This window comes from Dendropsophus ebraccatus, chromosome 1 (assembly GCF_027789765.1).
Source record: "Dendropsophus ebraccatus isolate aDenEbr1 chromosome 1, aDenEbr1.pat, whole genome shotgun sequence".
Lineage (NCBI taxonomy): Eukaryota > Metazoa > Chordata > Amphibia > Anura > Hylidae > Dendropsophus > Dendropsophus ebraccatus.
This window is the reverse complement of record NC_091454.1, coordinates 107,359,192-107,385,386: the sequence shown is the minus strand read 5'-3', so window position 1 is coordinate 107,385,386 and position 26,195 is coordinate 107,359,192. Positions and strand designations below refer to the sequence as shown.

The window sequence follows — 26,195 nt, the reverse complement described above, 5'->3', positions numbered from 1 at the left end:
CATTAATATTGTAGCTTTTTATATTTATTTGCTAGTAGAGATGAGCGAATCGCTTATCTAAATGAAGCAAAGGGCTTTGTTTGATCAGAGCTCCGCTCATCAAGCTGCCGTCCTTCAGTGCTGCTCTGCTCCCTGACACTCCTCCCCAGGTGCTGGGAAAAGCTGGATCCAATCTTGGGAAAGTTCTTCCAGTGTCCCAGGACTGGATCCAGCTTTCCCCCAGAGCTTGGGGAGGAGCAGCGCTGAAGGCCGGCGGCTTGATGAGCGGAGCTCTGATCAAACTAAGCTCTTTGCTTCATTTAGATAAGCGATTCGCTCATCTCTATTTGCTAGGAACAGGGTCAACATAGATGTAATTTATTTTTATTTGACTATTTTTTATGGTATTTGTAGTATGTGTATACTGTTCAGTCAATTATTATTTTCCTTCTGTTAGATTACACAAATCAGTATCTCACTAGACTACGAGGTAGGAGGTAAAAAAAAAAAAAGAAGTGTGGTGTTGTTAACTGAAACCAATGAAACAAATGTCTTTGTATTTTACATTGTGATTTTTGGAGTGATGACTTTCTTGTAGTACGTTATCAACTGTACAATTCTTTGTGGGGAATCCTATCACCAGGGTCTCCACAGCATAATACCACCATGCAAGAATAATCATTTCCACTACCAGTTTAGAAAGCTATTCCTGGAAGTCTAGTGTCAGTATTGTGAAACATGTGCATGCATGTAAAAAATAGTGCTGTAGGAAAATAACTGTGTCCAGTTAGAGGCATGAATTCTGGGGTGAGTTATTCCTAGCACTTATCAAATGTCTTACAGGACCCAACAATGATTGTGGGAGGAAGGCTGCGCATGCGCTGTGCACTCGCTTGCCTTGCTGCTTGGGACTCGGCAGAGTTGAGAGCAGCTGGGATCTGTGCTGAGCACTGGGGCTGCGTACAGGAAGGGATCCTGCGCCTCACAGGCTAGAGATGTGCCTCACAGCACATGGGGGAGAAGCACCCAGCTCCTGTCACACTCTCCTCAGCGCTGGGATAAGGTAATGCTAGTATTGTACAGGACTGGGAGCAGGCTGGAGACTTGTCACCTAGTAGAAGCAAGTGCCAAAGTACTTAGCCAGTCCCTGCATGTTCCTAGCAGAGTGCAGCCAATGAATGAGTGCTCAGTGCAGCCTGGAGAAGTGTCTCAGCCTGTATACTGACAGCCAGCTGCACAGACACAAATGGCTGCAGGTCACAGCCCCTGGCTAAAGATCCAGCATTCCTAAACTGTGCACAGCCCATCTATTCTCACATTCCCAGCACAGGACTGTGACAGCAGCAGCAGGCACCCAGCACAGGACTGTGACAGCAGCAACAGGCACCCAGCACAGGGCTGTGACAGCAGCAACAGGCACCCAGCACAGGACTGTGACAGCAGCAGCAGGCACCCAGCACAGGGCTGTGACAGCAGCAGCAGGCACCCAGCACAGGACTGTGACAGCAGCAACAGGCACCCAGCACAGGGCTGTGACAGCAGCAGCAGGCACCCAGCACAGGACTGTGACAGCAGCAGCAGGCACCCAGCACAGGGCTGTGACAGCAGCAGCAGGCACCCAGCACAGGACTGTGACAGCAGCAGCAGGCACCCAGCACAGGGCTGTGACAGCAGCAGCAGGCACCCAGCACAGGACTGTGACAGCAGCAACAGGCACCCAGCACAGGACTGTGACAGCAGCAGCAGGCACCCAGCACATGACTGTGACAGCAGCAACAGGCACCCAGCACAGGGCTGTGACAGCAGCAACAGGCACCCAGCACAGGACTGTGACAGCAGCAACAGGCACCCAGCACAGGGCTGTGACAGCAGCAGCAGGCACCCAGCACAGGACTGTGACAGCAGCAGCAGGCACCCAGCACAGGACTGTGACAGCAGCAGGCATCCAGCACAGGACTGTGACAGCAGCAACAGGCACCCAGCACAGGACTGTGACAGCAGCAACAGGCACCCAGCACAGGGCTGTGACAGCAGCAGCAGGCACCCAGCACAGGACTGTGACAGCAGCAACAGGCACCCAGCACAGGACTGTGACAGCAGCAGCAGGCACCCAGCACATGACTGTGACAGCAGCAACAGGCACCCAGCACAGGACTGTGACAGCAGCAACAGGCACCCAGCACATGACTGTGACAGCAGCAACAGGCACCCAGCACAGGACTGTGACAGCAGCAACAGGCACCCAGCACAGGACTGTGACAGCAGCAACAGGCACCCAGCACAGGACTGTGACAGCAGCAGCAGGCACCCAGCACAGGACTGTGACAGCAGCAGCAGGCACCCAGCACAGGGCTGTGACAGCAGCAGCAGGCACCCAGGACAGGGCTGTGACAGCAGCAGCAGGCACCCAGCACAGGGCTGTGACAGCAGCAGCAGGCACCCAGCACAGGACTGTGACAGCAGCAGGCACCCAGCACCAGGCACCCAGCACAGGGCTGTGACAGCAGCAGCAGGCACCCAGCACAGGGCTGTGACAGCAACAGGCACCCAGCAACAGGCACCCAGCACAGGGCTGTGACAGCAACAGGCACCCAGCAACAGGCACCCAGCACAGGACTGTGACAGCAGCAGCAGGCACCCAGCACAGGACTGTGACAGCAGCAACAGGCACCCAGCACAGGACTGTGACAGCAGCAAGAGGCACCCAGCACAGGGCTGTGACAGCAGCAACAGGCACCCAGCACAGGACTGTGACAGCAGCAACAGGCACCCAGCACAGGACTGTGACAGCAGCAGCAGGCACCCAGCACAGGACTGTGACAGCAGCAACAGGCACCCAGCACAGGACTGTGACAGCAGCAGCAGGCACCCAGCACAGGACTGTGACAGCAGCAGCAGGCACCCAGCACAGGACTGTGACAGCAGCAGCAGGCACCCAGCACAGGGCTGTGACAGCAGCAACAGTCACCCAGCACAGGACTGTGACAGCAGCAACAGGCACCCAGCACAGGACTGTGACAGCAGCAACAGGAACGCAGCACAGGACTGTGACAGCAGCAACAGGCACCCAGCACAGGACTGTGACAGCAGCAGCAGGCACCCAGCACAGGACTGTGACAGCAGCAACAGGCACCCAGCACAGGACTGTGACAGCAGCAACAGGTACCCAGCACAGGGCTGTGACAGCAGCAACAGGCACCCAGCACAGGACTGTGACAGCAGCAACAGGCACCCAGCACAGGACTGTGACAGCAGCAACAGGAACGCAGCACAGGGCTGAGACAGCAGCAACAGGCACCCAGCAACAGGCACCCAGCACAGGGCTGTGACAGCAGCAACAGGCACCCAGCACAGGACTGTGACAGCAGCAACAGGAACGCAGCACAGGGCTGTGACAGCAGCAACAGGCACCCAGCACAGGACTGTGACAGCAGCAACAGGCACCCAGCACAGGGCTGTGACAGCAGCAACAGGCACCCAGCACAGGACTGTGACAGCAGCAACAGGAACGCAGCACAGGGCTGAGACAGCAGCAACAGGCACCCAGCAACAGGCACCCAGCACAGGGCTGTGACAGCAGCAACAGGCACCCAGCACAGGACTGTGACAGCAGCAACAGGAACGCAGCACAGGGCTGTGACAGCAGCAACAGGAACGCAGCACAGGACTGTGACAGCAGCAACAGGCACCCAGCACCAGGCACCCAGCACAGGACTGTGACAGCAGCAGCAGGCACCCAGCACAGGGCTGTGACAGCAGCAACAGGCACCCAGCACAGGACTGTGACAGCAGCAACAGGCACCCAGCACAGGGCTGTGACAGCAGCAACAGGAACGCAGCACAGGGCTGTGACAGCAGCAACAGGCACCCAGCACAGGACTGTGACAGCAGCAACAGGAACGCAGCACAGGACTGTGACAGCAGCAACAGGCACCCAGCACCAGGCACCCAGCACAGGGCTGTGACAGCAGCAGCAGGCACCCAGCACAGGACTGTGACAGCAACAGGCACCCAGCACAGGACTGTGACAGCAACAGGCACCCAGCACAGGACTGTGACAGCAGCAACAGGCACCCAGCACAGGACTGTGACAGCAGCAACAGGCACCCAGCACAGGGCTGTGACAGCAGCAACAGGCACCCAGCACAGGGCTGTGACAGCAGCAACAGGCACCCAGCACAGGACTGTGACAGCAGCAGCAGGCACCCAGCAACAGGCACCCAGCACAGGACTGTGACAGCAGCAGCAGGCACCCAGCACAGGGCTGTGACAGCAGCAGCAGGCACCCAGTAACAGGCACCCAGCACAGGGCTGTGACAGCAGCAGCAGGCACCCAGCACAGGGCTGTGACAGCAGCAACAGGCACCCAGCACAGGACTGTGACAGCAGCAACAGGCACCCAGCACAGGACTGTGACAGCAGCAACAGGAACGCAGCACAGGGCTGAGACAGCAGCAACAGGCACCCAGCAACAGGCACCCAGCACAGGGCTGTGACAGCAGCAACAGGCACCCAGCACAGGACTGTGACAGCAGCAGCAGGCACCCAGCACAGGGCTGTGACAGCAGCAACAGGCACCCAGCACAGGACTGTGACAGCAGCAACAGGAACGCAGCAACAGGCACCCAGCAACAGGCACCCAGCACAGGGCTGTGACAGCAGCAGGCACCCAGCACAGGACTGTGACAGCAGCAGCAAGCACCCAGCACAGGGCTGTGACAGGAGCAGCAGGCACCCAGCATAGGACTGTGACAGCAGCAACAGGCACCCAGCACAGGGCTGTGACAGCAGCAGCAGGCACCCAGCATAGGACTGTGACAGCAGCAACAGGCACCCAGCACAGGGCTGTGACAGCAGCAGCAGGCACCCAGCACAGGACTGTGACAGCAGCAGCAGGCACCCAGCACAGGACTGTGACAGCAGCAGCAGGCACCCAGCACAGGACTGTGACAGCAGCAACAGGCACCCAGCACAGGACTGTGACAGCAGCAACAGGAACGCAGCACAGGGCTGAGACAGCAGCAACAGGCACCCAGCAACAGGCACCCAGCACAGGGCTGTGACAGCAGCAACAGGCACCCAGCACAGGACTGTGACAGCAGCAACAGGAACGCAGCACAGGGCTGTGACAGCAGCAACAGGCACCCAGCACAGGACTGTGACAGCAGCAACAGGAACGCAGCAACAGGCACCCAGCAACAGGCACCCAGCACAGGGCTGTGACAGCAGCAGGCACCCAGCACAGGACTGTGACAGCAGCAGCAAGCACCCAGCACAGGGCTGTGACAGGAGCAGCAGGCACCCAGCATAGGACTGTGACAGCAGCAACAGGCACCCAGCACAGGGCTGTGACAGCAGCAGCAGGCACCCAGCACAGGACTGTGACAGCAGCAGCAGGCACCCAGCACAGGACTGTGACAGCAGCAGCAGGCACCCAGCACTAGCACCAAGGTAACATGCAGCACACATGCAGCTCCTGAGGCTCTAGCTGCTGTCACACTGCTGCTCCAAGTTCAGGTAACTTTCCCTGGGCATCTGCTTGTGTGTGCACTAACACCTTTATGTGTTGTGATATTTATTAGCCTATGTGTAAAGGGTTTGTTGCTACTTTGACTTACAGTATATAATACTGGGGCTTATGTGGTGGGAAATGCCAATAGGTGCCTATCCTCTATAACTATTCAAGCAGTTTCTAGGTTATTCTGTCCCAAGGTGATCAGCATGTGACATAAGCAATGAGACATTGGGCTGCCTTGTCAAGTGCACAGAAGTGTTGTAAATGTACCACACATTTCTTGTGTTTTCATGTGTATCATGTTTCCTATATGTCAAATGTTGCTGATACAACTCCAGAATATTTTGGTTGAGGTTAATAGAATGCTCACACATAAAAAAAAAAAAAAAAAGTAATATGAGTATTTTTGGTTAAAAATACGGCCTTGTATTCAATATAACAATGTGCTCCATTGAAATCAATGGGAAATTGTCCAGCAGTGCGAACACAGTACAGAATAACACCCGTCGTTACAGCAGTAAAAAAAAGTGAACATGCTCATTATTTACCACCTGCTTTTGTAAAATACAGCCTTTTTTAACCATATTTTCATCCATAGTTAGATTTTTACTCAAAATTACAACCATATTTACCTTTTTTTTTTTACTGCGTGTGGACCTAGCCAGTTTACAATATGTCCATACGATGTGATGCGCCTTAATGTAAAGAAAAGTATCACTATATTATTATAATATTGCATTGTATACAAATAACTGGCCATGCCCCTTACTAAGCCAAACAGTGCTGGTATAAATTGCAGAATTCTATTATCAATGTCACATAGTTTTATGTGGTATGAAAAATGGTCACATATTCTAGTATTTTGTTTAGGTTTTAAAAAAACTATTTTATTTTATGCTCACACAATGTCTTACATGGCCATTATCATGCATTAAAAAAACAATGTGTCTTAGGTCCCTTTTGTTAGTGGCCTACACACTGAATGATCGTTCTGTATAGTCTGATAATCAGACGTATAGTTTGGAGCATTGAGTTAAGAGATGCAACTTATCGTCAAATAGTAAGAGTTGCTGGATCTGCTGGCAGTGCCCTTAGGAAAGGTTTGGTTGTGACAGCAAGGCACCTGTGGCTAGCTTTTTTTTTACTTAATCATGAAGTAAATATAGGTAGATTGATCAGGATATTTTCTAAGTTAGTTGTAGCATCAATGTTTTTGGTACTTTCTACTGTGATGGCCCCTAGTATTTTTAATGCATGGATTTTTATTTTATATTAGTGCAAGGTGACTTTTTAAGCACATACGTAAGAAAAATGTCCAGACATATACGGTGATCTAGCCATAGAATTCTCCTGCATAGGGGTATGCCCGAAGTGTCAAAGAGTGATGTTTGGCAGGTCTGAATTCCTTTTTTTTTGTATAGAATACTATAAGCTCCTTTGCTTTTCAGAACCAAACAAACCATACACATTGGGGTGCATTTTTTGATACATTAAAAATCAGTAGCATATTTATGGAGCTGTACAGGATTATAGTTTGTTTCTGTTTAAAATGTTTTTGTGTTTTTTTTCAAACTATTTTTATTGAGAAAGTTGCCAAATGATTTAAAGTGTATGCAAATGTATATGTCAGCAGAATTACCCAAACCTATGAGGTATATTTTTTTACATTCCCATAATTGTAGTGTTTATTTAGGGTCCTCTATAAAAAAAAAAAAAAAAAAAAAACAACAGATACAAGACCATACATTATTCCAAAAAATACTAATACTTAGTACTGTAGTAGGTTGTATGTTTTATTCTGTATTTGAGTGCTAAATGTATATTCTCATTTATCAGACTAGTTGGAATAATTTCTGTAATTGTACTATTGCATAATTTTTAACTTATGGTAAGTTTCAGAAATTTCTGCAACAAATATGATCCCAAAAGTATCATAAAATTCTGCAGTGAGTTGTATGTATAGTTTATGGATTTTATCCCCAGTAGTATTTACACAAAACAAATGAATATCATGTTAGCCATTAGTGAATCTAGCACCAGTAACATTTTCTCTTATACTTACGTGCTGGTAAATATAAAGGTCTACTGCAATGTTTTTCTTCTGCATTTATATTTATACTGCCTGCGCTTATGGAAAGATTTAGTAACTGATAACGTTCTGCAGCATTGGTGGCCCATGTTCTTCCATGTTGTCTATACATAACTATACATCTAATTGGTTCCCATGAGCAGGCACACTTCTCATTGTTGCATAGTCCTATGAAAATATTTATAGAGTATTTAAAATAGTCATCTGGAGCCTGAATGTTGTACAGGGACACCCTCTGTATATACAGAGTCCAAAGTAGCATGAGGCTTTTATAAAACCATAATATGGCTGTGTACATACGCCCTAACAGTTTTAAATGGGTTATCCAGGCTTAAATAAAAGCAACACCGTTTGGGTACAGTTTTGTAGCTCATTTTCCATTGAAGTAAATAAAACTGAATTGTAGTACCTCACACAAGCTGTGAACAGGGGTGATGCTGTTTATGGATTTACCAGTCAGTAATTCCTAGCATGATGTTATATTTCTCTGTAATTATAACTGATATGCAGCTGATCTCACTGTGACAAACTCGTGACAGTCGTGTATTACATGTGGCCCTTCTAAATTTCATGCATAGCCCAATGATTAATCACAAAATCAGCAATTTAGCAGCTATTGGATTAAAGGAGTTGTCTTGTACGGTTTGTTGGTTTGTATGTTTCCCCCAGCATTGGTGTTGCGGGACATATTCCAATCGTAGAGAGGCAGATTCAGGCCCTTCACACTAATCCCTATTACCTTCCATCCCTACTCACTTATTTCCCTACTATACCTTACAACCCTTTCAACTCTTGAAATTCCAAACCTATTGTCACCCCATATATTGATATTATTAACGATGCATATTCTCTGCAGCCCCTTTGACCACATTGTCATTTCTCAACAACTGAACAACGTTAAGTGATTTAATGACACTGTTTATGTTGTATCCCGTTGTAACATCCTGTAATCAATGCTGTGTTGCTATGTTATTCTAATAATTTTTGTAAAAATGATAAAAATTTAATAAATAAGTTGTAAAAAAAAGGGAGTTGTCTTGTCATGGACAAACCCTTTAAACTGAAAATCACCAAACAGCACAGTAAGTGTTTGTAGTCCTTGACTACCATCTAGTAATAAAAACACGGATCAAACTAGCATCTTGTCATGTGGGCTCAACTCTTTCTGCATTTTGCACTAAATGTATAGGAGATGAACATTCTGCTCTGTGTATTTTGTATCTATGTGGGATGCACTGCTTAAATTTCCTTAGAGCCAACAAACACTTGAAATTGAGTATCCAATCACACAAACTACTAGATTTTCCATTTGACACAAAATACATAGGTAACATTTCAGTTTTCTACAGGGAATCGGTGCAGCTTTATATCTAGTGTAAAATCCACATGTTAAATTGGCATGGTCACTTAAAAAGAGCCCCCGTTCCCTTTTTCCCGGCTGAATTTACTAAGAAGCACACTCCTCTTAGTAAACCCGGCTGGCCCTGCGCCTGGCACAACAAATCCAGCAGGTGTAGATTTGCATCATGATTTATGCTTGCAGGCAGGTGTAAATAATGATAGATCAGGTGCAGGAAGAGGCCACTCCTCCTCCCCACCTTGCCACACGCCCCTGCCCTCCTATTAGGCGAGCGGGGGAAATGGCAGGCGTACGGCAGGGAGAAGGGGTAAATCTATGCCTTCTCCCTGGTGTACCCCCCGGCCACAGCCTTCATAAATCTCCCCCTCTGTGTTCAGACCTGCACTGATGATTAGAAGCATCTACCCTCATGGGAAAAAGCAGGCTTCAATAAAAGTCTATGGGACCACCTCCTTCAGCAAGATAAGAAGAGAAGCACTCAGCCACATGCTTCTCTCTGCTGATTATAACAATTGGCTGGGGTGCAGTGGGGGTCTCTGGGACATGTCTTTTTTTTTATTTTTTTTATAACAGGTACACTTTACATTTGCATCAAATGCAGACTCAGAAACTGCATACATTTCAGGCCTGGCTTTGGCATAATACAGGCTGTCGTACATTCATCTCAGCCATCCATGCTGATGTATACCAGTGTGTCCAGGTGGATAATCTTATCTTGTCTTTTATGTGCTACAAGTCATAGTTAACCTTTGCTTTTACTAAAATTATTTGTAAGTTGATCTCTTTCCTCCTCTTTCCTTTTTGAAGTGCCCTGAATCTGCGGTAGTCCCTGGAGAGGATGAAGTGGTGAAAGGATGGCGCTTTCTCCTGCAAGATTGCACAATGGCCAGAGAGGACTCTGTGAAGTGCCTGCGCTGCCTGCTCTACGCCCTCAATTTGCTTTTCTGGGTGAGTCAAGAGGGCCCGGCAGTTCCAATCTGTCAAGCAGGTGGCAATGCCTCGACTCGGGTTACAGCTGGCCAAGAGAAAAAGCACCAAAGGGCACAGCTAAGCATGAATTCATTTAGCAGGATTACTATGTATTTTCCAAAGATCTAAGGGTTGTCTTGTATTAGCTCCTTTGATCAACATACACTGCTGCCGCATGTGCCATTTCTCGTGCCAACTTTTTCCTCCTTTATCAAAGGGAGAGGGTGATAAATAACTGCCCTGGAATTAAAGAAGCAGTGTATTTCTTTCATCGTGCTCCTAAATGGTCCCAGTCATATGCTGTGTAGCCATAGCTAGAATTATTCATTAACTTCTTAAGTGTGAAATAAATATTCAGGTCCTGACCAAGCCTTGGACTACTTTCATTTCAAAGTGATAGAGTAGGACTTTTCCAATGGCATGTAGCGTAGTGAATGTTTCTGGCTGTTGCTGACAGTGTTTGTTGGTGTTTGCAGTTTGGAAACAGCTGAGATAACTACGAGCGACTCTTTTATGTTCCATTATTGATATTGTACAAAGGTTAAAAAGAAACAGCAGAATATAATAAGAGATGACTGGGCTCAGCCTTGTCATTTACTGAGAAAAGATGCTTCCCTGTCGCTTGTACATTTTGTCTGAATTTTGTGTGTTTAACCCTAAATTTAAGGCTAATAATAATGTTTTGAGAGTTACTGTAATGGTGCATGGTAATGTACAGTTCTTCCAGGAACATTTTTTCGGAATGCATAGTTTGCACAGAGTTTTTATATGTGCCCAACCATTTTCTTCTTCAGTCATTATCTTGTATACGCAGAAACATTTTACATCATTGATTTAATGACTTAATAGATTTTGAAGGGGAAATCCACATAATGATGATACATTAGAGAGCACTTCAGGCTGAGATTATGGGACTGCCTAGAAATGAGCTCAATTACCATTACAAGAAGATGTACAGTATTTAAGGAGCCTGAAGGCACCAAACGCTCATCTGATATGATTCTAGTTGGGTTGTGTACATCCATTATCAATGCCAGCCTAGTGCTACACTACATGTATGTAAATGTTGTACAGAGCCTTCATTGGCTCTCAATATAGGAACTGTAATGCAACTATAGAACATAATTTGCTAACCACGTAGGCTCCTAATTGTGGTCTGCTCCTGCCGATGTGCTGTTCTTCTTGGTTCTTCTCTGCTCATGCTCCAGGCTGGGCTCTTGTCTGCTTTCAAGCATGCTGTGTCTAGCTCGGCCATTAGGAATGCCTCCTCTCTGCTTCTATTACACAGCTTGATAATTGTGTGGCAAGGGCTGCATAGACATCATTAGTGATATCTGTGCAGACCTTGCTTTACAGGGGTACTCTGGTGTCAGTATATAGAAAATTATAAAAATGTTATGCTTACCTCTCAATGCTCCCATGATGACCTCCTGCCGTGTCTCTACATCCCATACTGACCACAGCCACTGCTGCAGACAAACCCATCTTTTCTGTGACAGCCTGCTGAGCCAATTACTGGCCATGGCACTGTCCCGTCTCAGTCAGTGATTGGCTGAGCAGGCTGTCACTGCAGGGATTTGTCTGTGGTGGCATTGGCCATCCATCAGCCGCACATAAATTATTATACAGGGCAATGCGCGACCGGTGTCCGAAGATTTTTAAAGTAGTTAAAAGATAACGATCAGCCAACGAGTAAGCGACTGCTCGCTCCTCGGGTGATTGATTTCTTTATTACATAGATTGATGTCTGCCCGATTGGACAGATAATCACTCTGTGTAATAGTGCTTTTAATCTCTGCTTGCTGTATTGTTTTGTTCTTAACCTTCTTTGTAAAGGCCCTATTCCACCAACAGATCTGACGACAGATTATCTGCCAAAGATTTGAAGCCAAACCCAGGAGTGGATTTGAAAAGAGGAGAAATCCAGTCTTTCCTGTTCTCTCTTTATAGTCTGTTCCTGGGTTTGGCTTCAAATCTTTGGCAGATAATCTGTCGTCAGATCTGTTGGTGGAATAGGGCCTTAATTAGACCTCAGCTGCCTGGACAGGTCCAGGACAGACCACAGTCTGTATCCGGACTCCTTTCAGCCTGTCCCTCGTTTTTCATAGGTGCCACCTATACAGAGACTACGCTGAGTTAGAAACCTCGTAGGTAAAAAACCCCATTAAAGAAACAATTAATCTGGGGTACACAAAGTTTCCAGTCCCCCTGGAAATATGTGTAGAACATATGAATTTCAAGCTGTTTAGCAACACTTCAACACAATGAGGTAAATTTACACAATTCCTGAATTGTCAACTGAGGATCACATTCGCTACTACTAAGCAGTGGTTTTGCTTATCACGGTGTGGCTAAAAAAATTATATTAGCACATTGAAAATCATTTTGTAAGACTGTCTTATTTAGCATTACATATAAAATAAACTTATATGTAGTGCATGGACATTGGTAATGCGACTTTATACCCACAGTCTGCCCCCCCCCCCAATCCACTTGTAGCTAATTTTATTTCAAGATCCGTTCGGCAGATAATGCAGTTATTGTCCTAAAAATCAACTTGCACCTTTTGTCAAATTGGCATGGCCCACAGTACCCGTGCCTTAGGCCTGCACAGGGTCTCTGTTCCTCCTCATCTCTTCATGATTAGGAACACCCCTGAGTAGGATCTCTCCTAATCATCACTTGTGTGAACACTGCACATGTGTCTTAATGATCCAGCAGTATGCAGTGTTCAGACAAATGATGAATAGGAGAAATCCTGGCCAGAGGTGTTCCTAATATTGAGCAAGGCTGTAAGGAGGAACAGAGAGGCAGTGCAGGCCTATAGCATGGGTACTCTAGGCCACGTCAATTTGACAAATGTTGTTTTTTAGGATAATAACTGCATCACCTGCTGAATGGACCCCAGGACAAATCTTGGATTAAAAGCAGCTATCTGATGGTACAGGCAGTTTGGAGGGGCAGATTGTGGGTACAGAGTCTCTTTACCATTGGACATCTTAACATTGTTTTATATAGTAAATAATAAACATGTATACTTACCTACCCACACACCCCGGTGTCCTCCTGCCTCTTCCCAGCTGACCGTAGCCAACAAAAAGAGACAGCGCCACAGCCAATGATTGGCTGAGCGGCCTGTCACTTTAGGGATGGGCATAAAAGCTTCAGAGGTTGTCCTGATCAGCTGGGAAGAGGCAGGAGAACATCGGGGAGCATGGAGAGGTAAGTATACATGTTTATTATTTACTTTATACTTTCATCAGCCACCAACCGCACTCCTCCTGTTACATGGAGCGATGCACAGTTGGCGGCCGATGATTTTATAACCTGCTGAAAGACAACAATCAGCCAATGATCGGCTCCTTGGCAGGTCATTGATTTTATTATGGATAAAAGAAACTTATTCCAGCATTCCAATATATTCCGGTATTTTATTTCTTCAATTACATAAAATCGTTACATACAAAAATGTGAAAATGCTAGATGCGTTTCGGCCCGCTCTGAGCCGTGATCACAGCATATGACATAAACCCCCACACCGTATACGCAGCGTATTTACTGCTGCGATACGCAGCAAATACGCAGCAAGTATGCAACAAATACGCAGCAGATTAGATCTAAATAACTGAACACAGTATCAAATCTGCACCACCAAATCTGTTTCAAATCTGCTGCGTATCTGCTGCGTATACGGTGTGTGGGTTTGTACCCTTATAAACATAAGAAATTACAAACATTCACCTGCAAGCAATTGCATGCAATATTCTTTATTTGGGGTGGTTTTGTGCTTATGCCGTTCGTCCTAGGGTAAAACTGACATGTTATACATGTTACTCAAGTTGGTATGATTACAACAATATGTAACTTGTGTAACTTTTATTTTATTTGATGGCTTTTTAAAAAAATCAAACCTTTAAAAAAAAAAATCCTTAAAATTGCTCCATTCCCAGGCTTATAGCGCTTTTATTCTTTGGTCTATGGGGCTGTGTGAGGTGTCATTTTTTGCACCATGATCTGTACTTTCTTTCGGTACCTTGTTTGCGTATATGTGACTTTTTGATAGCTTTTTATTAAATCTTTTTCTAGATTTGATACGACCAAAAATTTAGCAATTTTGCACTTTAGAATTTTTTGCGCTTAGGCCATTTACCTTGCAAGATCAGGAATGTGATAATTTAATAGTTTGGACGATTATGCATGCGGCGATACCATATATGTTTGTTTATTTTTATTTATGAAATTGTAAAAGGGGGGTGATTCAGACTTTTATTAGGGAGGGGGATTTTTTTATTATTAAAAAAGGGTTGTTTGTTTCTTTTACACGCTAACCAGATGTCCCCCTGGGGGACTTCTCGTATCACTACATTGATCTCTCATTTAGATCTATGCAGTATATATATACTGCATAGATCAATAAGATCATTGATCTTTTGCTCAGGCCTGCTGCAGCTAGGAGTAATAGATCACCAAGCCGGGATCAGCGCCATTGCAGCGCAGACCCTTGGCTGACCAGATGGAGGAATCACTCCTCCGCGATCGCATCCCCCCACTAGACCACCATGGATGGGGGAAAACAGTAATTTAAATGCACCTGTCAACTTTGGGGTCGGGCAAAATAGCTTTCTGACAAACAACTGTTTGGCCAACAGCTAAGGTTTAATACGTTAATACTACCAATTGGACCAAGGCAGCAGTCAGGTACAAAGCATGAGTGCTGCCTAGTAATGCCTGGATTTTGTTGTAACAAGCAGCATATAGTATAGTATATATAGTATGCTTATTATGCAATATCATTGTAGCATAAAAAAAAAATCTTCTTATTGAGACATTGGAGTCTATGTTACTGTGTATCATTCTAAATGTATAGATTTCTCTTCAGCAGCCTTGTACCTGGTTATTGTCTCGTGCCTGGTATATCACTTGTGAGACTATTTGCTTGTGATTTGTGATACATTTACCTAATGTCTGGTTTGGCTCACAAAAGAAAGGATATGTCTATGTGGCAGAGCTTAGCTCAGTCTGTATAGTGTTTTCTGTAAACTACAGACAATGCATTGAATTACACTGTAATCCAATTTCCTTAAAGATTCTTTATAATATAGTCATCTCAAATAGAGCAAAACCTCAGGAAATCTGGCCATTGAGTAGACACTATTTATTTACATTGGTTTACTGAAAGGTATTTGATTCGGCAAAATCCTGCCATTTATACAGAATCACTGAGGCGAGAAAAACATACTGTATTGGTGAGAGAATGTCATGATTATTGTATACTCTGTAAGGTAGAGAGAGGCTGGAATCTATGTTATTGAATATAACTGCTTTAAAAATAAAGTACAGTGGTACCTTGTTTTTCAAACTGCTTGGAACTCGAACTGTACTTTCAAGAAAAGTTTGCTTTGGTTCTTAAATTCTTGCTCGGTTCTCAAACACTTTTCGGGCCCCCAGTCTTGAAGTACTCGGTATCTGAACATTTTTGCAAGCGTGGATGGTGGGTTGTACCTGGTGAGTTTAGCACTGGTGAAGCTTCACATCCTGTACAGTACTGTATAAGACTGCTGGAGTGCATATATAGTACAGTAGTAGTACAGGCAGTGCACCACCATCTCCCATCCTGTACTGTATAAGACTGCTGGAGTGCATATACAGTACAGTAGTAGTACAGTCAGTGTACCACCATCTCATAAATGTTATAGAGCTGGGATGGGGGGGGGGACTCTATACAGTAAAGTATGAGTGAGGAGTTAGTGACTACTGTACTATAATTGCTGGTTTTGATGAATGTTTCTTGTGTATAATGTCCTGTACAGTATAGTGCTGTTCTGTAAAGTACTATAGTGATGAAACTGGGCACTTTTCAATGTAATATATGGGTACTGTAGGTAATTATTGGTGGGTGGTGGAACCAATTAAACACATTTACATTATTTCCTATAGGAAAATACTGCTTGGTTCTCAAACTGCCTTCTGGAACCAATTAAGCTCGAGAACCGAGGTACCACTATACTGGCAAAACACACAGTGACCATTTGATATATAAAACACAGATTCGTGTGTAGCTGCAATCATGGGTAACTACTTTTGCCAGAGTCATTCTGTATCTACTCTATATAGTGGCATACAATCTTATTTAGGTTCCCATGTTAGTGCTATGTTCACGCACTGTAAAATAAAGGTAAAATACAGACAGATTTTCAATATATTAATGCACTCTGTTAAAGTCAATGGGAAATTGGCCTAGTCTAAAGATGTACCATACAATATAATTGTTTTTATTCAGTGTCTCTGGATTAGCAGTCTGATATACTATTCTATGAGCAGGTAAAATAAAATAATGCTGAGTTTGTGTAGGTTGGCCCACGTCCTATTGACTAGAACGAGAGCGGTTTTAGGGCATGCCCTGTGACATGCACAGAGGTCATTGCTCAGGGAGGGGGAGGCTGACCTCTGAGCTTCAGCTGTTGCCTGTCTATCTACTTGTATCACCTTTCACTGTACTACTGACTGTGATGATAAGGAGGACATTGGTGGAAAGTGATCTTAAAGCGACTCTGTATCCACAATCTGACCCCCACAAACCGCTTGTACCTTCAGATAGCTGCTTTTAATCCTAGATCTGTCATGGGGTCCATTCAGCAGGTGATGCAGTTATTGTCCTAAAAAACTACTTTTAAACTTGCAGCCCTGTGCCAAACTGGCGTTACCTAGAATGACTATGCATTAGGCTGGCACAACCTCTCTGTCCCTCCTCCCTACCCTCTGCATCATTAGGAATGCCCAAGGCAGGGATTCTCCTATTCCCCACCTGTCTGAAAACTGCATATGGGCTGGATCATTAAGGCACCTATGTAGTTTTCACTGCAGAGGAATAGAGAATATCCTGCCAGTGTCATTCCTAATGATAAAGAGGGTGGGGAGGATGGATGAAGAGGTGGTGCAAGGTTAGGGCACAGATACTGTAGGCCACGGCCGTTTGACACAGGGCTGCAAGTTTAAAAGTTGTTTTTTAGGACAATAACTGCATCACCTGCCGAACGGACCCCAGGACAGATCTTGGATTAAAAGAAGCTATCCCAAGGTACAAGCGGTTTGGGGGGGGGGGGGGGGGGTGTCAGATTGTGGGTACAGAGTCACTTTAACAGAATAGCAAGTCTTGGCTTAATATTAGGCCTCATGGCCAGAATAAAAAATGCTACATTTTAGAATTATTTTTTAACAAATGAAAATTAGTAAAAAAATTCAACATAAATTAAATTCCTAAATATGTTTAACTTGATTTAAACAATAGGTCATTTTCTGATGACTCATTCCCTTTGAATACATTTTTCTAGAAGGCAAACAAAGTAAAAAGATCACATTGATGACGTCTGTAATGTTGGACCGCCATCGATTTCCAGACTGAAAGAGCTTTATTGAAACCTCTTTGGCCCAGCTCAGAGATTTACAGTATGCTCCAGCAATCTGAGTGAATAATTTACTATTGTGTCATGTGTTCTTATGTGTTACCAGAGTGCAGTGCATTGTGGGAGCTTAGGGAACAGTTACAGTAGGGGAATGCCAAAATGTTTCCTAGGGTGAACAGCAGAATTTTAAAAGCAGTTCTGTATGTGAATGAAAGACATGAGCAAACATAAAGGGGTACTCCAATATTGGGTAGAAAAATAAACATTCTGCAGAAGCATCTATATGCTGTCTAAGTTCTGAACCTACCAACATTTTATTTGTTTTGAGGTCTTAGAAAGTCCCAGAATTCATTGCTTTTCCTCAGCTGTTTATCACAGTTCTCCCACCCTGCCTACTCTCCTCCCTAGCACTCCTGCTAGCTCTCTGTTCGAAACATTTAGAGGCACATTTATCCATGTGCACTTTTTTTTGCACAGCTAATTTTAAATTTTCTGGTTTTCTGCCGCTGGATTTATCAAGAAGCGCACGCCTATTGATAAATCTATAGCGGAGGCTGCTGCACAAAAGGCCCACCCAGTTTCTCCGCTCCTGGCATCGGAACGTGTAAATGCGGCCTAAGGGGATGTGCACACTACGGAATACACGCAGATAACTTTCAACGGATTCCACTGCCCACCCCACATGCTCCCACTTGAAGTTCCACCTATTCCATAGGCTCCATTCTATGCTGAAGCTGATGCCTGAGCATAGAATGGAGCCTATGGGAAGGGCGGAACTTCAAGCGGGTTGCGGAATCTGTTGGAAGTTATCTGTGTGGATTCCGTAGTGTACACATACCCATTTTCATACCCAGTTCCATTGCGGTACTTAATGATTTAATTGTAGTACTGCATCTTTCTTGCAGTACTACACCATTTCCATGAAGACTCTGCAGTACTGCGACAGTATTAAAATAAAGCTCCAACATGTGTGAAATTTCTATAGAGGTCTTTTCAAGAGATCTCACTGGATAAATATCTTTATCTACCTATAAAACTACTTAAACAAAAGCATCAAACTTGGTTTATACCACTTAAGAAACCAAAAAAAGATTATGAACAGATGAACACTTCTATCCCTACAGTCTTTGTAGCACATAGCAGAAAAGCTCTACAGTAATCTGCTTAATGAAAAGAGGAGAAAAGGAGACACATCTTTAAAATGATTTGCATTATGACTGAAAATAATTAAACAGAACAAACTTGCATTTGGGATCTGTACAGTTGATCCCCTTCCCACCAGAGCAGAGACATTTAATAAAGCACCCCATCACTCTCCTACTGATGACAACTGTCAGGTAGAAATCCTTAGCCAACCCGCCACTCCTGCTGAGCACAGCTGATCACGCTGCTTACAATACATTATGGCTGAATGGGAACCAATTTAAAAGAAAACATAAGGAAATGAGCCCAAAGCATCTAATTAGACGTTTCCTTCAAAGAAATAGAAAAACTATTGTCCATCCTGAAGAATACTCTCAGAAAGTAAATGCTCTCCAGAAACTGACTTCATAGGAGCCATCTTATGTTCAAGGGAATGTATCACCTAGATTTACTTTCCTTTTACTGATTAGAGCCAGGTACTAAAACATGTTCTTTTTCTAATCTGTTTCTATTTTGTGACTGTAATTTTTTTAAATTAACTTTTTGTACATTGTTATTGCGGCTGCCATCTTGCCTGAGATGTTTAAAACAGCATTTAGGGACAAGCTTTACATTAAGCCTCATGGACATAGACAACAATAGACAGAATGTGTCCCCTTGAGATAAATGTGAAACATTACTGAGTGTAATCTGTGACCTTTGAAGAGGTCATTGCACAGGGAGCTGCTATTTCCTTGTCTTTATGCTATCTATCTACTGGTGTCATCCGTTGCTGTAAAGACCCTATTACAGTGAACAATTTATCGGCCTTACTTGGCCAATTACCGACCATTCAGGCCGATAATTGTAGAATGTAATAGCACATGTCGAAAGGCTGATCATTGTCTTTAAGACCTAGTGGTGGGAATTAAAACAGAGAATAGAAAAAACATTACTAAAAAAGGGTAGATTCACACGTGTTGCATCGATGTCCTGTAGCATTATGGCCTATGGCTATGCATTCTCACAACAGATTTTTATTCCCCCTATTGCCTATCTGGACTTCAGCAAAGCATTTGTTACAGTTCCCCTTAAAGAGCCGATAGAGAAGTGAGAGAAAATTGGACTTAATCCCCGGATAGTTCAGTGGATTTGTGGTTGGCTGAAGGATATATATCAGAGGGTTGTTGTTAATGGTGTATATTCCGAGCAGAGACTGGTTAGAAGTGGTGTGCCACAAGGGTCTGTTCTGGGTCCTATTCTTTTTTACTAAATTTGTAAGTGGCATAGGAGAAGGTTTGGTAGGTAAGGTTTGTCTTTTTGCTGATGACACAAAAGTGTGCAATAGGGTTGATATTCCTGGAGGTGTCAGTAATATGGAAAATGATTTAACATTAGTAGACATGTGGTCCAAACAATAGAAACTGCAGTTCAACGTTTCCAAAAGTAAAATATTCCCTTTGGGAGGAGGAATCCTCTATCCGAGTATTAAATTATCAGTCCTGTGTTGGCAAAGACTTTAAAAGAGAAGGAATTATGGGTAGTGATTTCCGTCAGCCTTCAAATTAGTGAAATCATATGCTTGGCTGAATAGAGGTCTAACCAATAGGAAGAGTGAGATTGTGATCCCGCTGTATAGAGCTCTTGTGAAGCCACATCTGGAATACTGTGTCCAGTTCTGGAGACCTCTCACCTACAAAAAGATATTGATAAAATAGAGTACAAAAAAGAGTACAAAAATGGTGGAGGGTGTGAGGACTGGGCACTGGACCCTAAAGTGTGGCCAGGGCAACTGTGTGCCAAGCAGCCTCTGCTGCCACTGGCACAGTTGTGGTGCCGGTATCCCCATCCCCGGCATAACACCTTTGCCCGTCTCACGGAGGGGCAATGTTCCCCCTCTTCCCCGGGGGATGCTCAGTGTCCCTCAGTGTCTCGGCTACTGCCTCTATCTCCCCACTGCAGGAGGCTCTGCAGCAGCTCTCCCCCAGCTCAGGGGCACCTCCCTCAACACATGCCCGCTCCCTACCCTGCTCGGCAGGACCTGCTCTGATTTCCCTCAGGAGGAGGCAAATTCAAACAGGCCAGCGCCAAGTGCTGTGTCTGCACAGCTGCCGCTACTTTCTCTCCCTGCCGGGAGCCCCCTGCTGTGGGGGGATAAAGGTGGGAGTATTATCCTGGGGACAAGGATACCGGCACCACAACTGTGCCAGGGGCAGCAGCAGCTACTGGGCACACAGTTGCCTTGGTCACACACTCCAGGGTCCAGTGGCCAGTCCTGCCATCATCCTCTTCAGCTGCTACTGCACATCTCTGGGAGTTCCAGCGGGTCTTGGCGTCACCATTTTATCAAAGAAATGAAGACTTAATGCAGGGGAAAAAGCACTTTATGTGATACAATACTTTAATAGAAATTTAATTTGGACTTCTCTTTTAAGGATTTAAATCTATATAGTTTGGAGGAAAGAAGAAAGAGGGGGGGCATGATTGAAACCTTTAAATATGTTAAAGGACTAAAGAGGGTTCAAGAGGGAAGTGTTTTTAGAAGAAAAACTGAACTCAATACCAAGGGGACACAGAGGCTAGTTGTCTGTTAGGTAACGATATCTGTGCTGCCCTTGCTTTGGTGTAAAAATTAAAGACTATTTTGCCCTCCAGGCTCCCCCTGTGTCCTCCAGCCTTGTTCCTGTTTTCTTTGCCCATTGCAGCCGCTTCAGGGACCTCTGATCCAGTCTCTGAACTGACAGGTCAATCAGCCAATCAATGGCTAAGACAGGACAATGCCGCAGGCAGTAAGTGTCCCGTCACTTCAGAGACTGGTTCAGAAATGCCTAAGGAGGCTGCGGTAAGTGGAGAACACAGGAACAAGGCTGGAGGACACAGGGGAACCTGGACAGGTAGGTATAATCTTTTACCCTTGAATTAGCTGTTGGCCGTTCATTGCTACATCTAGCGAAAACATGTTTAAAAGACAACGATCAGCCGATGATGGGCTGTTCTGCTGACCGTTTTCTTTATCACTTGGATCGATAATCTGCTGAATTGGCCTGATCGGGCAGGTTATTGCTCAGTGTAATAGCTCCCTAACTGTGCTTTATTTGCAGGATCTGCTGTCAGTGCTCCAGACTGTTTCTGGAATACAGCTATTATTAACAGCTATATAAAATTGTATAGCACTTTTGCTTCTGTCACACAGAGACTCCCAACCTTCTCTCTTTTAGATTATTTTAGCAATCACATGCAGTAAGACAACCTTCCCACTCTTTCTTACTGTGCAGTGACATGCTCTGTTGAATCTATGCCCGTATGTTAAGAAATGTAATCTGGTATTAGTGAACTAATGTCAGACGATTATTTACAGTCTATAGCCTCATAGGTTCTTTTATTATTATTATTAAAAAAAAAGAAAGAAAGAAAACTGATCTATTCTTTGCATCAGTGTAGCTTGCTTCTCATCCTACTTGGATTTCTGCAAGGGAAATTAGACACTACATGGCATACAAGTAATCCATGTGATGCACATATATAATTCTACAAAAACCCCTAGGGTACATTCAGATTGTATTTAGGGTACATTTAATCCCCACAATATGGGAACATTGTTATGTAGGCACTGATACATTCTAAATATTGCCTAAATAAATAGAACTATGCTTATATATTTGGTATCTTGGGATATGGCTGCATTTTATTTCTCCAGGTTTAAGTGTTTTCAAAATAAGTGATCATTTCTGGTAAAAGTTCTTGAGGTTTTTAGTGTATTGGAAGGACTTGTTGTGTCTGAAAAATAAGAAGCTGCCTTCAGCTAAGGAAAGAACAAAGAAAGTGGCGGATTTCAAGAGTAGTGCTCTATACTAGTCTGCAAATGTCTAATCTTATAACAAGGGGTTGATATTAGAGAAGTTATTCAGACTTAGAAAAACAGGGCTTTCTTTTAGAAACAACTCGACCCTTGTCCTCAGATTGGGTGGGGTTTGGCAACTCAGTTCTATTAAAGTGAATTAAGCTTAAAGGGAACCAATCACATATAAAATGACTATTCAGTTCAGGAAGTGTGCTGATAAATCATTCAGCGCACTTCCCATGCATATCCTTATATCTCCCGTCCCTGCAAATTAAAACTTATAATCTTACTTTTATACACTGGTGCACTCTATGGTAAACACCAGCAAGTAGTCATCTGGGCGGTGGGCTGTGAGAAGGTAGTCACGGTTCCCTGGGCGGTTCGGCGATGTAAACTCCAGCGAAGCTGTGACGTCCTCCAGAGGCATGCTGTAGCGTCTGGCAGCGCACTGAAGTTCTCATTGCCGTACTGCGCATGTGCGGCGTGATGAGAACGTTGGCGCGCCGCCAAAGCTACAGCACTCCTCCGGAGGACGTCACAGCTTTGCTGGAGTTTGAATCTTGCCCCTCACGCCCAGAGGTGCGTGATTACATCACCGATCCACCCAGGAGATCTTCCCACAGCCCAGGAGCCCACAGCTTTGGCGGCGCGCTGTCGTTCTCTGTAGGCGGCGTAATGAGACGAAATCCCAAATATATTATTTATGAAGATATAAATAGGTGAAATCGTAAAAAAGAATGCAATATGGTAAGGTTTGGGGGGTTCCTGTGTCTACGTAATACACTATATGCTAAAAGCGACATGATACTATTATTCTATAGGTCAGTCCGAACACAACCATATGAAGGTTTACACAGATTCTCTAATGTTATATATATATTTTAAATGAAATCCTTTTTTTTGGCAATTAATTATTAATAAAATGGGCCTATTGTGACGCTTATATCAGTTTTATTTTTTCACCTACAGGGCTGTATAAGATGTAATTTTTTCCGCCATGATCTCTAGTTTTTATTAATACCATATTTGTGAAGATCGGACGTTTTGATCACTTTTTATTAATTTTTTTAAATGTATAATGTAACATAAAATCGGTAATCCGCTCACTTTTTTCCCTCTTTTAGTCTACGCCGTTCACCGTTCGCAATGACGCTTGTTATATTTTAATAGATCAGACAATTACGCACGCTACGGTATATTATATGTTTATTTATTTATTTTTATATGTTTTATTTATATAATGGGAAAGGGGGGTGATTTAAACTTTTATTGGGGGAGGGGCTTTGGGGTAGGGTGTTAGTGATTTTAACTTTTTTTTTAATACATTTTGAGTCCCTTTGGGGGACTTGTACATTGATTACTTTCATTTTATACACTGATCATTGCTATGCCATAGGCATAGCATTGATCAATGTTATCGGCGATCTGCTCATTGAGCCTGCCTGTGCGCAGTCAAATTGCGGGGGTCCCGATCGGTAAGTGACAGGGGACTCCCCCTGTCACTTACACTTAAACGCAGCGGCCGCACCACGATCGCAGCGTTTAAGGAGTTAATGTCACGCTGCAGTACGATCGCTGCAGCGTGTCATTAACGGTGAGGTGCTGGCTGCTGATTGCAGCCGGCCCCCAACTGCTATGAAGCGCACTCTGCTCCGGAGTGCGCTTTATAGCTCAGGACATACCGGTACGTCCAGGGTCGTCTGGGCACAGACTTCCAGGACATACCGGTACGTCCTAGGTCGTCTAGGGGTTAATGCTTAATGTTATATGTAAAGAAAGGAAATGAGAAGGAAATCCCAGAATTTCTGCAGGAAATGTACATGGCTAAATATGTTTGTGTATCATTTGCCCACTATTATCCCTGTGTGATGGTTTATGTGTTTTGATGTCACTAGCAGTTTAATATTAACCCCTTCTGGATGGGGCTAATTTTCGTTTTCGCGTTTTCGTTTTTTCCTCCTTGTGTATATAAGGCAATAGCACTTGCATTTTTACACCTACAGACCCACATGAGACGTTATTTTTTGTGTCACTAATTGTACTTTGTAATGACAGGCTGAATGTTTGCATAAAATATGCTGCAAAACCAGAAAAAAATTATATGCGCGGTGAAATTGAAAAAAAATCACGCCATGTGTCCTATGGAAAAACTTTTAGGGTGCGTTCACACCTACAGGATCTGCAGCAGATTTTCTGCAGCAGATTTCATTTAAATAACTGAACACACCATCAAATCTGCTGCAGATCCTGTAGGTGTGAACGCACCCTTAAGCAGTTTGCGCTCACATGACCAGGTTTGGCGTGATGTCACTTCCGGTTCCATGTGCTCCATTGTGGCGTGTGTTCCACGGTCAGACGGGATCCAGTGCAGGTATTCATTATTTCAATTATAGATAAGTATATATATATATATATATATATATATATATATATATATCAGAAGAATACCGCAGCACTCATGGGATAGAATTCAACGTGTTGAATTCTATCCCATGAGTGCTGCGGTATTCTTCTGATTTATATAACTTATACCGGGTGGTCACTGGTATATACCGCCTGGCACCACATTCATCGCTACACGAGTGCTGCATTCATTCTGAATTTCTCTTATATATATATATACCAACAGCAGCTACCTTTTATCACAACTCCTGATGAAGTTATGGTGGCATAACGGAACGCGTGGGGTGTAGGTGCTGTGTGCTGGGGTAGTCCTGTTATTGCAGTCATTGTTTATATTATGGTTTGATTTATTTACACTTGAGTTTATTCTGATTATTTTGTTCTGATTATCTTTTTTGTTATAATATACAGTGCAATATTGGCAGGATTTGTATTGTGAGGGTTGCACCCCACCTGGCACATTACTTGTTGCCCCTTATTGTGGGGGTACTTGTGTGGTTACATCTTGGCCTTTTTAGGCTTTTAAAGTGGTTTTAATATATGTGTTGTTGTTGGTCTTTTAATAAACTATTGCAAATTTTTTGTTCATTTGAGTGTGCATAAGTTTATATTAGTCTAGTTGCTTCTTTCTCTGTTGTTACTGATTCCTATGGAAAAACTGACATGTTATATATGTTCCTCAAGTCAGTACGATTAAAACGATATGTAACATGCATAACTTTTATTTTATTTGATGGCTTGTAAAAAATTCAAACCATTGTTAACAAATATATGTTTCTTAAAATCGCTCCATTCCCAGGCTTATAGCGCTTTTATCCTTTAGTCTATGGGGCTGTGTGAGGTGTCATTTTTTTGCGCCATGATGTGTTCTTTCTATCGGTACCTTGATTATGCATATGCAACTTTTTGATCGCTTTTTATTACAATTTTTCTGGATTTGATGCGACCAAAAATTAGCAATTTTGCACTTTCGGATTTTTTTGCGATTACGCCGTTTACCGTACGAGATCAGGAATGTGATAAATTAATATTTTGGGTGATTATGCAATCGGCGATACCAAACATGTTTGTTTATTTATTTATTTTTATTTATAAAATGGGGAAAGGGGGGTAATTCAAACTTTTATAAGGGGAGGAGATTATTTATTAATAATACAACTTTTTTTTTTTTTTTACACATATACTAGAAGCCCCCCTGGGTACACTGATCTCTCATAAAGATCTATGTTGTATAGTTATACAGCATAGATCGATGAGATCAGTATTCTATTGCATTTGGCTGCTGCAGCCAAAAGCAATAGAATGTCGAGCCGGGATCAGCGCCATTACGGCGCAGGGATCACCCCTCTGTGACAACGTCACTTTGGGGCGTTCTCCCCACTAAACACCAGGGAATCGGCGGCAGTAAGTCTTCTGATGCAGCTACTTTGACAGCTGCATCCGAAGACTTAATTAGCGGGTAAGGCGATCGGACCATGCGAGGACGTACTATTACGCCATCGTTCGGGAATGGT

The 26,195-nt window shown here is 44.1% G+C and overlaps 1 protein-coding gene across 2 annotated transcripts in view; it reads left to right on the top strand.

Moving 5' to 3' along the window:
• Positions 1–896: 896 nt before the first annotated feature.
• TSPAN12 (tetraspanin 12) overlaps positions 897–26,195 on the top strand; it is a 98,731-nt gene continuing 73,432 nt past the window's right edge. Inside the window, exons 1-2 of one of the 2 annotated variants that reach the window (XM_069956069.1) lie at positions 897–1,042; positions 9,751–9,891. In XM_069956069.1, the coding sequence (XP_069812170.1) occupies positions 9,826–9,891 (66 nt within the window). In that variant the 5' untranslated portion in view covers positions 897–1,042; positions 9,751–9,825. Of the gene's footprint in view, positions 1,043–5,419; positions 5,497–9,750; positions 9,892–26,195 lie in introns of those variants that run through there. The other variant, XM_069956070.1, reaches the window with a different exon arrangement.